Source organism: Carassius carassius, chromosome 26 (assembly GCF_963082965.1).
Source record: "Carassius carassius chromosome 26, fCarCar2.1, whole genome shotgun sequence".
Taxonomy (NCBI): Eukaryota; Metazoa; Chordata; class Actinopteri; order Cypriniformes; family Cyprinidae; genus Carassius; species Carassius carassius.
The window spans coordinates 25043693-25059823 of NC_081780.1; the positions used below are offsets into that span (position 1 = coordinate 25043693).

Here is a 16131-nt window from a genome sequence, read left to right on the forward strand (position 1 = left end):
CCAAAAACACTTTTTTTACAAAAAGAATACTTGAAGTGCAGGATTAAACCCCTCCTGTCTGTTGACGTGCAATAAATATCAAAAGTCATGTACGAACACCTGTCTGTTCTACTTATTTCAACTGACTTGTGAAAACTGCTTAAAAAATAAAATAAAAATTCTTTGACATATAGCTACTTTTTTTTTTTTTTTTTTTTTTACAGTAATGCAAATAGTTACTTTCCCTGGTAACAAGTTACTTTTATTATAGAGTAATTCAGTTACTAACTCAGTTACTTTTTGGAACAAGAAGTGAGTAACTATAACTAATTACTTTTTTAAAGTAACGTTCCCAACAGTGGTTATTACCTATTTTGACCACTTGTGTTCTCTTCACCAGAAAATCCAAGATCCAGTGACATAAGGAATTATGGACCCCCATTTGTTGAAGTTTCAAAGAAAGTTTGCTGGGTAGGATTGTATCAAAAGCAGAACTATAATCTATAAAAAGGATCTTTGCATAGTTGCCTGGGGCCTCCAGATGCTGTAGAATGGAATGGAGACATAAGGATACAGCGTCCTCAACAGACCTGTTTGCCCTATAGGCAAATTGGAAGGGGTCGAGCCTGACCACACTGGACAGATGTTTACATACTATTCTCTCAAAGATTTTCATTATAACTGATGTTAGTGCTACAGGTCGGTAGTCATTCAGGCAACTTATGATGGGTTTTTTGGGCACCGGAATTATGAGAGCAGACTTGAAACATTGAGGAACAGTGCATTCCCTTAAAGACCAGTTAAATAAGTCTATGAGGACTGGGGCCAATTCATCTGCACAGTGTTTAATAATAGCAGAGGATACAAGGTCGGGACCTGCAGATTTCCTGTAGTTCTGCTTTCGCAGTAAGAGCTAACCTCATCCTCCTCTATTACAAAAGGAGGGCTGGAGGTATTGATATTCAACAATTTTGTGATGTCATCAACATAGTTCCTGTCAAAGTGACAGTAAAAATCATTGAGACTATCAGGCATCTTAGGATCAGCACTGACCACTGACGCTATACTAGTATAATTAGTAATCTGCTTCAGACCCTCCCATACCCCTCTATTGTCATTAGCCTTTAGTTTGCTTTTCAGCTTGTGCCTATTGTCAACCTTGGCCTTATTAACAGCTCTCTCAAAGTCATATTTAGCCGCCTTGTATAAATCTCTATCGCCACTCTTATAGGCGTTGTTTATTTTTACATGGATGTTTTATCTCTCTGCTAAACCATGGCTTATTATTGCTGTACACAGTCACTGACTTTATGGGCACACATACATTTCCAGCAAAATTAATATAAGCATTAACCACCTCAGCAAATTCATTTAGATCACAACATGACTCTTTAAAAACAGACCAGTCTGTATTATCAAAACAGTCATTGAGTGCACAGATGGCTTGAGAAGACCATTGTTTAACTACCTTAGTTTATGTTTTTACAGATTTTAATTTCTGACCATAGACAGGGATCAAAAGGACATTATTATGGTCTGACTGCCCCAAGGGAGCCCAGGCTACTGCATGAAAGGCATTAGCAATAGTACAACACTGATCCAATACTTATCAATATCATACCTGGTGGGAACCCGAATCTGCTGCTTAAATCTGGTTAGAGACACTGTCGAGCCGCTGTGGACAGTTGCAGAAGCACAGTTTCATGTTGTTTCCACTAGTGTGGCAATTTTTTTTTCACTAACTGATGCATGTCTAAAATATATAAAGATCAAGAGAAGTCTAAAAAAGGCCAGAGGCCTCTCCCATCCCTGAACCATGACATGAAAATTGGCCCGAAGCCTAGCCTGAGGGGTGTGAAAAAGTCAGGGCACATTGGCTCCTTACTGAAATTCAAGGCTCTAATGAGGGTAACGTTTGCCCAAACATTGCTTAACAATGAGACTGTATTAATAACAATACGCAAATGCGATTTTTATATCATTTTGCAAAAGTCCTACTGAAAAAGAAAGATCATAGTGAGGGACAGGTTAAAAGCCCTTACCAACATAAATGCTATTTAAATTATTTAAAATAATATTCAATGTACTTTTATGTATTATAGTTGTATTTTAAAATCAAAACTTTTTTTGTTGTATTAATTCTGTTTGATGCAAAAGGCACACATTTTGTGGAATGACCCATCTTCATAGTCAAATCAAGTGAAGTCACCTTTATTTATATAGTGCTTTAAACAAAAAGGATTGCGTCAAAGCAACTGAACAACATTCATTAGGAAAACAGATTGTCAATAATGCAAAATGATAGTTAAAGGCAGTTCATCATTGAATTCAGTGATGTCATCTCAGTTCTGTTTAAATAGTGTCTGTGCATTTATTTGCAATCAAATCAGTGATATCGCTGTAAATGAAGTGACCCCAACTAAGCAAGCCAGAGGCGACAGAGGCAAGGAACCGAAACTCCATCGGTGACAGAATAGAGAAAAAAGCCTTCGGAGAAACCAGGCTCAGTTGGGGGGCCAGTTCTCCTCTGACCAGACGAAACCAGTAGTTCAATTCCAGGCTGCAGCAAAGTCAGATTGTGCAGAAGAATCATCTGTTTCCTGTGGTCTTGTCCTGGTGCTCCTCTGAGACAAGGTCTTTACAGGGGATCTGTATCTGGGGCTCTAGTTGTCCTGGTCTTTTGTGGTAGAAGTGATGGTTCTACAATACTTGTAACAAGAAGTAGAAATTACAGTTTTAGCTATATGAAGTTTGTTATAAATTGAAGCAGCACCTCCCCCTTTTCCTTGTCGACGCGGCTCATGATTATAACAGTAATCTTGGGGGGTAGACTCATTTAAAATAATGTAATCATCAGGTTTCAGCCAGGTTTCTGTCAAACAGAGCACATCTAGATTATGATCAGTGATCATATTATTTACAAAAAGTGTTTTCGTAGAAAGGGACCTGATATTCAATAAGCCAAGCTTTATCATTTGTTTATCGTATTGCATCTGTTTTTTATTTGTTGAACATCAATTAAATTATTACTCTTAAAGGAGCTATGAGGAGGTTTTTACTTAAAAAAGATCTTTAAGACAGAGTTTTCATTTGTACATGTATGAGCCAACCATGATGTAAAAAAAAGAATGACACCTCGACTGTCCACCACGGTTGCCTCTATCAGCCTGTAGGCTCAATTGTGTGTGGAGGAGTCGGGCCCGAATTGGCGCGAAAATTCACAAAATGTGACGTCATACGCGTTCTCGTCTACTTGGGCTTACAACCGTATGTAAGGCATGCCAGCCATTATAGTAAGCAGCGGCAATAGTGTTTTCAGATGGACTCTGCGGATGGAAAGAAGCGACCAGCCTCCAGCACAATTCAGACACCCACGGACACTCCTCGTAAGTAAAAAAAAAAAGAGCGTGCGCACTGAGAACGAGCATGAGACTGGCTGCAGTTCCTCTAACGGCCACTGGTGTCAGTAACGGTTAGAAATTTCAGAACCTACACAATGTTCTTTTAAATTGGTTTGGACATTTTTGTTTTATTATTTTCTAGTTCGTGGAACAGACACAGTCTCTATAGTGTGATATCTAGGTGAAAGAGTCTTTATGTGCTGAGAATTAGCTGACCTCTGTGACGTGAGGCAGCTAGCAGACGGTCAGTTTAGCCTGACCTGGGCCCCAGTTAGTCAAGTATAAACACTAAGACTATTTGCCATATTTCTAGAGAGAAGAGTGGCGCCACCCCAGGAGGGATGAAGACCATCTCTTTTCAACAGGTCAGGTCTCGTCCAATTGTCTATGAAACCTATGTTATTTTGTGGGCACCACTTAGACATCCAGCCATTGAGTGATGACAATCTGCTATGCATCTAGTCACAACACTAAGCAGGGAGGGGACCAGAGCATATTACAGTGTGCTTGCAAGTTCACACACCTCTTTAATGTTATTTTTAGTGATCTCCGACTGGCGAATTCGAACATAATTAGTGCTGGCATGAATAACAATCTTACTGTATTTAGGTTTAGCATTAGCCAGCACTTTTAAATTTGCCAAGATGTCAGGCGCTCTGTCTCTATATTCACGTTCCGTACAATAGAATCACCAATAACTCGAGCACTTTCATCAGGTTTCTCAGTGGGTGCATCACTGAGTGGGGAGAACCTGTTTAATGTTTTGATCGGAACAGAAGAGCGGTGTTTTGACCCACGACTATGCTGCCTCACTGTCACCCAGTTGCCCTGCTGCAGGGGCTGTGCTACTGGAACCGAACAATGTACAGGAATCCCTGAGCTAGACGCATCCAAAGCCGTATCTAGAGCCCTAACATTCTTACTGTCCTCAATTAAAGTTTAGAAGCGTGTCTCTAATTGTGAAATCTTTCTCTGTCAGCCTAACTAGTTCCCTGCATTAATCACATGTGAATCCCTCATCAGCGACAGAGATAGATAAACTGTACATGTGGCAAGAAGTGCAAATAACAAGCCATTACTCACCTTGCTTGATGAAATATTCTTACCACAGTTGTTTGATGAACTTGTGAAAAACTGCAGAGAGAGAGAGAGTAGCAAGAGAGAGCAAAGGAGAAAAGAAAACAGCGATAGGCACAAATGCAAATGCTAATGACAAGCTAACGAGTGCTGACTCGATGCAGGTGCACTGCACTCACGGATTTAAAATAACAGTGAACAATCAAATTAATCAGATTAGATTTATAGATAATATGAGAAATATGGTGGGAATTATGTTATGTTGTATCACTATAAACAACAGAGAGTGATAGTAAGATAAAGATTCTACAGAAAAAACAAAGCTAGAGGGAGCTACGATCACAAACATAGACAGTAAAAGAAATGGACACAGCGACCCCATTGGAACTCAATTGAGACACACTCAAGTGAAGCCCATTTTTAGCGATTTTTAGCACTTCCGTTTCTGACGCGCAGACTCAAACTAAGCTTGATGACGTCAGCAACCTGTCTGACAGATGTAAATCTTCTAGAAGCTGTGCGTGCAAACTGCCATCGTTAATCTTGCAGAGACGGCGAGCTTGAGCGGGGAGTTCTTTGGCGTGAGTGAGCAGGAGTAAGTATTCTGAAATATTTTGCTTTTATGGACTCTATATCTATGGGCTTCTCTCTTGACGTCTCCCCGATTGCCTGCGAGCTTCTCCTCCTGTCTGTAAGGTAATTTCTCTACTGTGCGACAGAGAGTCGAGTGGTTGACGCAATCGTTAGCCTATTTTTACAAAAACTGTTTCTACGTGGCCATAATGTAACATAGAAGGTAATGGAGCCCTTTACACATTGTCGTGTATCTTTAGAAATAAATAATGGACAAATGGAGTCTTTTAAACGCCTCAGATGTAAAGTTATTCGCTGTCAAAGTGATACCAAAATGAATGGGAGTCAATGGGATGCTAACGCAAGTGAAGTTCTGCTACAAGATGGCTGCACGCGGCCGACTTCAACTTCCGGTCGACTTCCTTCCCGCCTGATCACAAACCAGCAGCAAGGCAAGCAGGAAGCAGGAATAACATTGTCCAACAGCGACCCCCGCAGGTAGGAGGTGAAAATCCAGACAAAATCCTAGTACAAAAGATTTAAAAAAAAAACACTTTTCACTATTTAACTAATTAAATTCTTATTTAATTAAGAAATTTTATTAAATAAGATTAAACATTTATTTGTGGTTCCACAGATATTTGGCTATTTTAACCATAATATACGAACTAAATACTCCTTATGAAAATGTGTATTTCCATCTTATCCCATCTCAGTTTCTCTCCAGATTATAAGGGCAATAATCAATCAAATTTGATTTTGGTAAATTTAAATTAATTTGTACATTGGTGGGTTTTAAAGCATTTGAATTTTATTGTCTGAATTGAAAACGTAAATGGTGAAATCATTTCATATAAAAGTATGGAGTTGCTGAAGTGTGACTATAATATTAACAATCTAACTGCCTGAAAACAGGTGCTCCTTTATTGGAAATTGATTTACAAACATTTTCCTCCCCATATTGACAGATACACAGTAAAAAAAACAATAAATCTGTGTCCTATCATTTTAGTTGGTCTCTGATCTTATTGATTTCAGTGTCAATATTCTTTCATATGAGGAATTTTGAATACATTATACTTTTGCAGTATATGAGAATATGGTTCATTGCCTTACCTTTTTGTTTTTAATTGACAAAAATATGACTACTCAAATTAGTTCTCCTCATCTACCCTTATTAAGAGTAAATAATGTTATGACATTTGTGAAGTTAAAGTTCAAAGAACAAAATCACTACGAAATGCCTGTAGAAAACACAGATGTGAAGAGAAAGATTAACACTGTAATCCTGATTTTGAAAATCTGTAATTTAGCTTCTGTTTGCTCTAAGGACCTGAGGATTGTGTTGTTTGATTCCACTAGGTGTCAGTATTCCACTAGGTGTCAGTATTTACTATATATATATATATATATATATATTACCTAAACATGAATAATTGAAATGTAGTTGAATGTAGGCAGTGTCCTTTTAGCATCTCATCTGGTGTCTCCAAGTACACAAATGCAGACATACATACGGTTTACAAAAATATATATTTTTATTATATGTTAAAGCGCTTCACTTGATTATTAATTAATTTTCTTCTTTTTCATCCAGGTTTCATCTTTGTCTCTGAGATAATATGCAAAATGGCAAAAAGGGACAATACTTTTTGAAGTACTTTTATTATTATTATTCTCCTTTCAGGAGACTTTTATAACTCATAAAAATATCTTATTATATTGTATTTGCTCTATTGAATAGATCACTTTTACAAACCAAAAACCTAATTAGAAATATTATACATTGAAAGCACAGCTACTGGAAGTAATAAAAGTTGCAGTGGTGAATATGATCTGTCCATTGGAAGCTGCGGCTCTGGATTTTCTTTATCTGGAAAGAACAGGATCCACATCCTACCCCTGATCTTCTTCCTGGACGTGTGAGGTCTCTCTGTGCCACGATTCATCAGAATCTGGGCTCTAACACACACACACACACACACACACACACAAATCAGTAGTCATCCACACAGATTCAGTCGTTTTTTGCTGCAATAAGAAACATTTAAAAAATAATATCACAATTTATTCAAAGACATTAGTCTTACTCATAGTTTTGCAAGTTCAAGTCTTGTTCATTTGTATTGCACCTTATCACAATACAAATTGTTTAAATTTTAGAAAAGACATTCCTCCTCCTTTCTTTCTTTCTTTATCTGTTAAGACAGCATACTTACAAGTATGGATTTATAGAAGTATGTGAAGTACTTAGAAGTATACACAGAATACTTACCTATGAATGGTAGAGCCCAAAAGAACACAGAATCACTGCCTGTTAACAATGTTGATGCAAGAGTGCAACTGTGGTGCCTTGAGCGAACTTCTTATACTGGTATATTGTGGCACTTAGAGGCTTCTGAACATCTGAAATCTTCATGGGTTTCTGGCACTGTAAATAAAAACTTTACCTAGCACCAGAGCAGGCTCAGCCAGCACTTTTACGGACACTCACTACATCCCCAAACAAGCTGAGTGTGCTTGCTTTAGTTTTATAGACATAAAACAGAATCCTGTTTTATGTCTATGTTTATAACGGTTTACCATTGGTAAAGCAAAAAAGTTAGACTATTTTGAGGAGTGAATGTCACAGTTCCATCAGCCTTGTTAAAGAAACACCATTTTTTCGGTTTTAATTAAGACACGAATTAACACATTTATCCTTCGTTATATTTTATTCTTACAAATTATAATGTTTTAAGCAATTACAGTTCTTCAAATCAATATATCCAGTTTCACTGTTGATTATGCAACTTTTTTGAAACTAAAGAAAGAAAATCATGAAATAGTCTGTCTAGTCTTGATTAGTTTTTGTTTACACACATTTAAAAAAAAATCCACTTATCTGATAGAGTGATGAAAAGACATTAAAGGCAATGGACAGGAAATCGTTGGAAAACCCATGTTTCAAGAATTAACATTTATTCACAATTAGTGTATTCAGGTTCTTCATGACAGTTGTTCATAGAGGAGCTGCTGACCACAGGTATCTGCAAAAAAAATAAATAAAAAAAAAGTATATGATAAGCTTCCTTGCTTATTGATTGCTTTTTTAATCATTATTTCACCCCTTACTGAGTGCTTTAAGCCCCAATATACTTCAAATGAAATAGAAGAACAAAATTTTTGAAAGTACAATGAGGACGTCAATTTGAACAAAATCAGGCCGAAACAAAGTTCGTTTTGAGTTTGTATTGGCAGTTCAAAACAGCTGACCAAAGCGGAGTTTGTTTTGGCTTTAAACTACGGAGCTTCCATTATTCTGAAGCTCCACCTTCTTTGACGTGTTATTTAGTTTTTTCCCGGTTCCGTTCGTTTCTCATTCAACAGAGGTCTGACAGGAGAACAACATCTCCTGAATACACTGAAATGTTGAATAGCCGAGCTGCACAAATATATCCACACCTGTACTATCACTCGTGGAGAGAATTTATAGATTCACAGAAAGCATTTTATTCCTAGAAAGAAATTCTAACGAAGCTTGGTGTCGATGACCCAGAGTTCTATAAAAAGCAACGTAGAGAAACATCCAAGGGGCCATTCACACATAAATTCACGCCTAAAAACGCGTGGAAAACGCTAGGCGCGCTACTTTCTCCTTCTTTCCAAAGCGCTCGGGGAGAAGTGCTCCTGAGGCGTCTGTCATTGCTAAGCAACAATGACGTGCTCTCTCCATGAAGACGCAGAAATTTCAGCAAAGGATAAATGGATTTGCAGCACAAAAAATCGCTTTCAGTAGCTCTGCTACTAAATTTATTTAAAAATGGCTATCCATATACAGCTATGATCAGCTGTTCCTTCATCTTGGCTCAGCTTTCATCGTTGTTACGGGAAAGGATGAAGCTGAATGGTTAGTTCTTGTCACATGACCTGCGGTGCACTTGCGGCATTCTGAAAAGTTGAGATGTTTTAACTCGATGCAGTGCGGACGCGCCTGAAAAAAACGTAGATGTGTTCCTAGGTCAACATATTTTGTTGACCCTGGAACAACATTTTACTCCAAAAATATATTCTTGACCATATCCCTTAACCTAAACCTAACCTTAACCATGAGTAATGCCTAAAATCAGAGGAAATGATAGATGAATGACACTGATGTACAAGCACCAAACAGTGATTTTAAGCGTAAACTTCACAAAATCTATAAACTGGTTCTTAAAATCTGTTTGGTTAATCAGAATGTTGTTCCAGGGTCAACAAAGATGTTGTCCCAGGAACATGTCTCACTTGGTAAAATCAGGTTCTGCCATCGCGACCGCGTCGCTTCCATTATGAGCGCACATACAAAGACACAAGGTAGCGGGTACCAAAATACATGTTTTTTTAATTAATGTTAAACCATACGTACTACTGCTTTTTTTGTCCTTTCAATAAGTGAATTTAAAAGGTATACAGTAAATGAAATGCCAAACGAACATTCAAGAATAAACCTTTGTTTTTTTCAAAAGTAAATCATGCAACTACATAATTTAAAAAGATGTAACAATTTTTACATTTTAATAAAATAAATGGACTAAAAATAAAGTAACAAAATGATTCCAATATTTTTCTCCACATCATGCTAATGTTTTCAGACTACAGCCCTATTCGCACGGGATTAGTATTATCTGGTGGCCTTGTGTGATTTAGAAATTTCAAGCTTCATGTCTGATTTATTTATTACACATTAACCTCAAAACATTTTCAGCTTTTTCTCTTTCCGCAAATTGTATGGTGTAATGATATAACACCACCAAAAATACATAAAACTTTACAACGCATCTCCATTCTTCGCAAAAGATGGATAAAAATGCGCAAAGGAAACAAATCCTTGAAAAATGCCAAATGCTGGCCAAATCACAGAGATGTCAATTCGCACAGGGCTTATATTAATCACAGGACCTCAGTGTTCTGTGAAATATGGTAGGAATTATATTGCCGATTCAGATGGGATTAACATCACAGACGACCTCCGCAATTATAACAAATGTCTGGAGGTCACCATGTAATACTAATCCCATACGAATAGGCCTTATCATCCATTCACACTTCCCACAAAGGACTGATTATGGAAATGGTATGGTTCTTTTGTATCGCAAACATGACCTGTCTCAAACCTAGATTGTCTACACTTATTCATTTCATTGTGGCGATGTTGTAAAGTTTGGAAACAGTACACTGTCGCTCAGCCTTTTGTCACGTTCGGTGTTACAAGGAAACGAGGAGAGATCCAAGTGCAGGTATGTGACTTTATTAAAGGGGTAATCCAAAGGGGTAAACAGTCCAGGCAGGGTCAAAAATAGAATATCCAAACAGAACATAAACAAGACACGAAGACAAGGTAAGGCAAGGCAAGGCAAAAAGCGACGGACGTGAATAACTATAAACATTAAACAAGGACTCCGTAACACAGACTCGGACAGACCGGGTATAAATACACAGAAGGATAATGAGGGAACAGGAGACAGGTGGGGAACAAGCAATTACTCAACAAGGAGGAAGGTGACCAAATAAGGGAACAGGAAGTGATAAGGTGACAGACACCGTGAGAAAGGGGGACATCTAGTGGAAACCCAGGGACACAACCCAGACACTGTGACAGTACCCCCCTCTACGGAGCGGCTCCCAGACGCTCCACGACAGACACAAAACAGAGACCAGGAGGGAGGCGGACAGGTGGAGGCTCAGGGGGAGGGACGGAGGGCCAGAAAAGAAAAACATGGGGAACAGACACCGGAAGTGTGAACACCAAACAGGGAGACCAGGAGGGAGGAGGACCGGAAGAGGTTGAGGGGGAGGGACGGAGGGCCAGACTGACAGAGAGGAACAGGGACAGGAGTGAACACAAGAACAAAAAACAACATGAAGCCCCCCAGGGCGGAGCAGAAGACCACCACGTCCTTGTGGTCGAGGCCAGAGTCCTCCAGGGCGGGGCAGAAGACCACCACAACCGTGTAGTCAGGGCGAGAGCCCCCCAGGGCGGAGCAGAAGACCACCATGTCCTTGTGGTGGAAGCCAAAGTCCTCCAGGGCGGAGCGAAAGACCACCACAACCGTGTGGTCAGGGCGGAAGCCCCCCAGGGCGGAGCAGAAGACCACCACAACAGTGTGGTCAGGGTGGAAGTCCCCCAGGGCGGAGCAGAAGACCACCACAGCCATGTGGTCAGCATGAGAGCCCCCCAAGGCGGAGCAGACCTCCGTGCAGCCGGACCAACGGGACGACGAAACTCTGGTAATCCCCTGGTGTCTTTACTGGACTCCAGAAGATTGGTGCTGGCCTGACTCTGCTTGCGAAGATCATTGGTAACTGGTATTTGTTCATGAAGACCATCGGTGACTTGCACTTGTACATGAAGATCATTGGTGAATTGTACTTGCTCATGTAGATCAATGGTGACTTGCCTTTGTTCATGAAGATCACCGGTGACTTGACTCAGTCCTAGAAGATCACCAGTGACTTAACTTGACTCTGAAAGGTCAACGGTGACCAGCCTTGTCTCTGGAGAGTCCATGGTACCTAGCCCTGGCTCTGGAAGGACATCAGTGACTAGCCCTGACTCTGGAAGGTCAGCGGTGACTAGCCCTGACTCTGGAAGGTCAGCGGTGACTAGCCCTGACTCTGGAAGGTCAGCGGTGACTAGCCCTGACTCTGGAAGGTCAGCGGTGACTAGCCCTGACTCTGGAAGTTCAGCGGTGACTAGCCCTGACTCTGGAAGTTCAGCGGTGACTAGCCCTGACTCTGGAAGTTCAGCGGTGACTAGCCCTGACTCTGGAAGTTCAGCGGTGACTAGCCCTGCCTCTGGAAGGGCAGCGGTGACTAGCCCTGCCTCTGGAAGGGCAGCGGTGACTAGCCCTGACTCTGGAAGGGCAGCGGTGACTAGCCCTGACTCTGGAGGGTCAACTGGAACCTGACTCGACTCTGGAGAGTTCGCTGGAACCTGACTCGACTCTGGAGGGTCAACTGGAACCTGACTCGACTCTGTAGAGTTCCCTGGAACCTGACTCGACTCTGGAGGGTCAACTGGAACCTGACTCGACTCCAGAGGATCAGCTGTGACTGTCATCCTGTGCAGCGGCGTTGGGCAAGCAGCCATCTTGGGCCATGACTCTGGACAGGTTGCCATCTGGTGCTGGGGCACTGGGCTGGCAGCCATCCTGTGCTGTGGTGCTGGATTGACGGCCATCTTGGCCTGTGGCACTAGATTGATGGCCCTCTTAGGCCATGACTCGGGACAGCTGGCCATCTTGGACCTTGGTTCTGGATAGGTGGCCAACTTGGGCATTGGCGCTGGGTGAGTGTCCATCTTGCGCTGTGGCACTGGGCTGGCAGCCATCTTGTGCTGTGGTGCTGGATTGGCGGCCACCTTGGGCCATGACTCTGGACGAGCGGCCATCTTGGGCCTTGGCGCCGGGTTAGCGGCCATTTTGCGTTGTAGTGCTTGTCTGGCGGCCATCTTGTGCGGTGGCGCTGGACTGGCGGCCATCTTGTGTTGTGGTGCTGTGTTGGCGTCCATCCTGCCTCGTGGCGCTGGACTAGCGGCCATCATGGGCAGTGACGCCACCGTGGCGGACGTGCGCTTCCTCTCTCCTCTCCGTCCGCCATGGTGAGACGGTGGCTCTAATCCATCCCACACGAGCCCCGGGTCGAAGGGCGGTCCTGGTTGAGAGCGGTGCTGAGTATCCTCTCGACCACTCCCTCCTCGGCGACCTCCTCTGGTTCCCCGGAAAACCACCAGGCGAGTTCCTTCAAATCCATTCCTCTCCCGCACTGTGGCTGGGGAGGAGACATAAGCCGACATACCGCTGGCTCTTGCAGTGACGGAGTCCTTCTGTCACGATCGGCGTTACAGGAAACACAGGAGAGGGAACCAATTGCAGGTAAGTCATTTATTAAAGGGGTAATCCAAAGGGGGAAACAGTCCAGGCAGGGTCAAAAATAGAATATCCAAACAGAACATAAACAAGACACGAAGACAAGGTAAGGCAAGGCAAGGCAAGAAGCGACGGACGTGAATAACTATAAACATTAAACAAGGACTCCGTAACACAGACTCAGACAGACCGGGTATAAATACACAGAAGGATAATGAGGGAACAGGAGACAGGTGGGGAACAAGCAATTACTCAACATGGAGGAAGGTGACCAAATAAGGGAACAGGAAGTGATAAGGTGACAGACACCGTGAGAAAGGGGGACATCTAGTGGAAACCCAGGGACACAACCCAGACACTGTGACACCTTTTTGAACTTCTTTTTGTCCCCGAAACGAAGAATGAAAACAAATTAGTTTGAAGTATATCGGGACCTTTACAAATTTCCAGTTCATAGAAACTGAACACTAAAGTCAGATAATGCATTGTTTTCAAGCTTCTCTTACCTCTGATCTGTTAAGATCATGGAAATTATTGGGTTTGAAATCAGGGGACTTTGGACTTAAAACTTGTGGAACTACCATCACCTTTGGAAAAATAAACATATAATGTTTCATGCCTTCTTTGCTTTTAGAGGTGTAAAGGCAATTAAACTGACAGACAGTTCCAGTGTTACAGTTGTATAGACCTCATTGTACTTCAAATGGAATTTAAAAAAGCAAAATACAGAACTCCTTCTGAAATGTCATGGTGTGGAAACATGCTTTCGTCTGGATTTATGGAAAATAATTTCACATAATTCATATATTCACGTAAATTCCTGCATTTTTTGTGGACAGAATCATACTTTACAAGCCTAGAGGGTTTGAACATTTAGGAGTGCAGAATTTAAGACAAGTTTTTGTATTGTGACTATAGTGTTAGTTGGTTCTTGTAAAATATGAACCCAAGTGTGTATATAAATCCATTATATATATATATATGCATATATCTGAAGGGTTCAGGTGACAAAAAAGCTTGGGAACCCATGACTTGATGCACCACTCACCTCAGGAGGACAACAGCAACAGGAGACTTTACAAGCAAACGCTGACATACAGATGGAGATGATGAACTGAAGCAATGTGAATACCAGCAACACACCACTGATTCCCTTGGAGAGAGTCTGAGAGAAAAACAACATTAGCACACATAAAAATAATTGATAATTAGTACTCAAACTGCTTCACTGGCTCCTCAGCAGTTAAGAATCTATTATTCTTAAGGTTCATGTGGTAATATATTTATTAATCAAACATTAAGTTTACAGTTATTGTATAATATTAATGTCTTCTTGCATTGTAAATGATAAATAATAGTAAGACATCTATAAACTACTTCTGAAATGTTGGGGAAAAGACTCTACGGATAAATGCAGATTAAGGCTTGACTTCTGATATGTGTACTGACCACACAATAATCTTACTATAAATATTAATATAAAAGCTTATGACATACCTTATACTTTCCATTATCATAATAACATATAGAATTGTTGCAGTAAGTGTACTGGTAAGTGTATAATGGTCCTACAGCCAAATCCAGTGAAATAAAAATAAGGGCAATGCCTGCGGTTACAGCACTGATGATGTTCAGTCCAAGTGAACCATTGACCTATCGGCAGAAAACCAGCATGAAGTTATTTAACACGCTGTGTTAAAGTAGATGTAAAAGTATATGGAATATGCTAAAAAAAATTACTACTTGATATACATAAAATATTTATCAGGGTCCAAGCACAAACACCTTATGTCGATTATTTAGTGATACAACTGCTGTTTTTTACAGCAAAATCTAGGGTTACAGCAAATATGCAGATGTCAAAAATTATCTTTTAACTTAAGTAAACATTTTAATGTCTTAATACATGTGATCATAAAATATGTTTCGTAGTTGAACACAGGGTAGACATTTACACTTAGATTAATTAAATGGCTAGACCAACCAATACTACAGTTATGGTGTTAAAGGCCATGTTGCAGGTTAACCACCACTTTCGATTAATGGGTACATAAATCACTCAAGATATGTATATCATTTTTAAAATGTCTCAAAAATAATCTTAAAGACCTATTTTTTTAGTTTTTGGTATTAACGTTTTTTTTATGCAACTCGGCGATGACGTCACGTTGGGGAGAAGTCGAGGAAAGGTAGCCTCAGTCTAGTATGATGCCGCGTTCCAGGCAACCCGTAACCCGTGTTTTTCCAACCTTAAACCTGTGAAAGTGCATTGGAACGGCAATAAAACTCGTGACTTCCCACCCGTGAACTCGTGTCTCGTACTAGATCGATGTACTCCGAGTTCCGAGGTCACACAGCAGGCGAAACAACAATGACAGCCCCTACGGATAATACTGCCTACGGATGCAGTTTATGCAAGTGGCACACGTTGAAAAATCGATTTTAGGTCAATGTACCGTTGCAATAAAAAAAAAAAAATCTAGTTACAATTCCTTGCACTCAAGAAAGTTTGGCGTAACTTGCCTGGAACGGTACAAAGTCGTTAGTCGTGGTATGAAATAGTGATTACGAGCTCAAAAACCTGCCTGGAACGCAGCATCAGAACTAACGTTATAGCGACTGATTGGGATGAGGAAGAGGTGGAAAGAGCCAACATGTATGATGACCTGCAGCTGTGTAATTTCGAACCTGCCAGACGTGAGAGGGCAAATGAGGAATTGCCAAGAACTGATGTCCGTCAAAGCTAATTAAATGCATGGTCCGAGGAGAATGAGTGGAGAGTTGGTAAAGTGTCCTGGTGAGTTGCTATCGTTTAGCATCGCAGCAATGAGCACCGGAGCTAGTCTACGAGCAGCAGTGCACAATAACGACACACACACACACACACACACACACACACACATATATATATATATTATTATTTTATTTTTTATTTTTTTTACTGTCATTGAGTAGCACCGAGTGAAAAATCAATGTTTTCTTTATATCTAGTGGCAGTGATCATGACGTTAGTTCAGATAAGTACCGTTAACCTTTGTCATAGTGTCGTAGAACTGGTAAACGTTGTCTTTGTCATCTAGAAATAGAAGGCATCATGCTAGCTATATGGACGTTTCTAAGCGTTTATCTCTTCCTCCGGTGAAAATGTTGTTGCAAATATAGCCGCGTGTGTGTCGCTGTGTTTGGCAGGTGCTTGTGTGGGTGCTGTCCCA

The 16131-nt window shown here is 40.8% G+C and overlaps 1 protein-coding gene and 1 long non-coding RNA gene across 3 annotated transcripts in view; both read right to left on the reverse strand.

Annotated features, from left to right (window-relative positions):
* LOC132106189 (uncharacterized) overlaps positions 1–16131 on the reverse strand; it is a 228828-nt gene that overhangs the window by 202767 nt on the left and 9930 nt on the right. The window lies entirely within an intron of this gene.
* LOC132106136 (membrane-spanning 4-domains subfamily A member 4A-like) overlaps positions 1–16131 on the reverse strand; it is a 42019-nt gene that overhangs the window by 20885 nt on the left and 5003 nt on the right. Inside the window, exons 5-8 of one of the 2 annotated variants that reach the window (XM_059511786.1) lie at positions 14417–14572; positions 13968–14084; positions 13426–13506; positions 7711–8059 (exon numbers count right to left, since the gene is read on the reverse strand). In XM_059511786.1, the coding sequence (XP_059367769.1) occupies positions 7991–8059; positions 13426–13506; positions 13968–14084; positions 14417–14572 (423 nt within the window). In that variant the 3' untranslated portion in view covers positions 7711–7990. Of the gene's footprint in view, positions 1–7710; positions 8060–13425; positions 13507–13967; positions 14085–14416; positions 14573–16131 lie in introns of those variants that run through there. The other variant, XM_059511785.1, reaches the window with a different exon arrangement.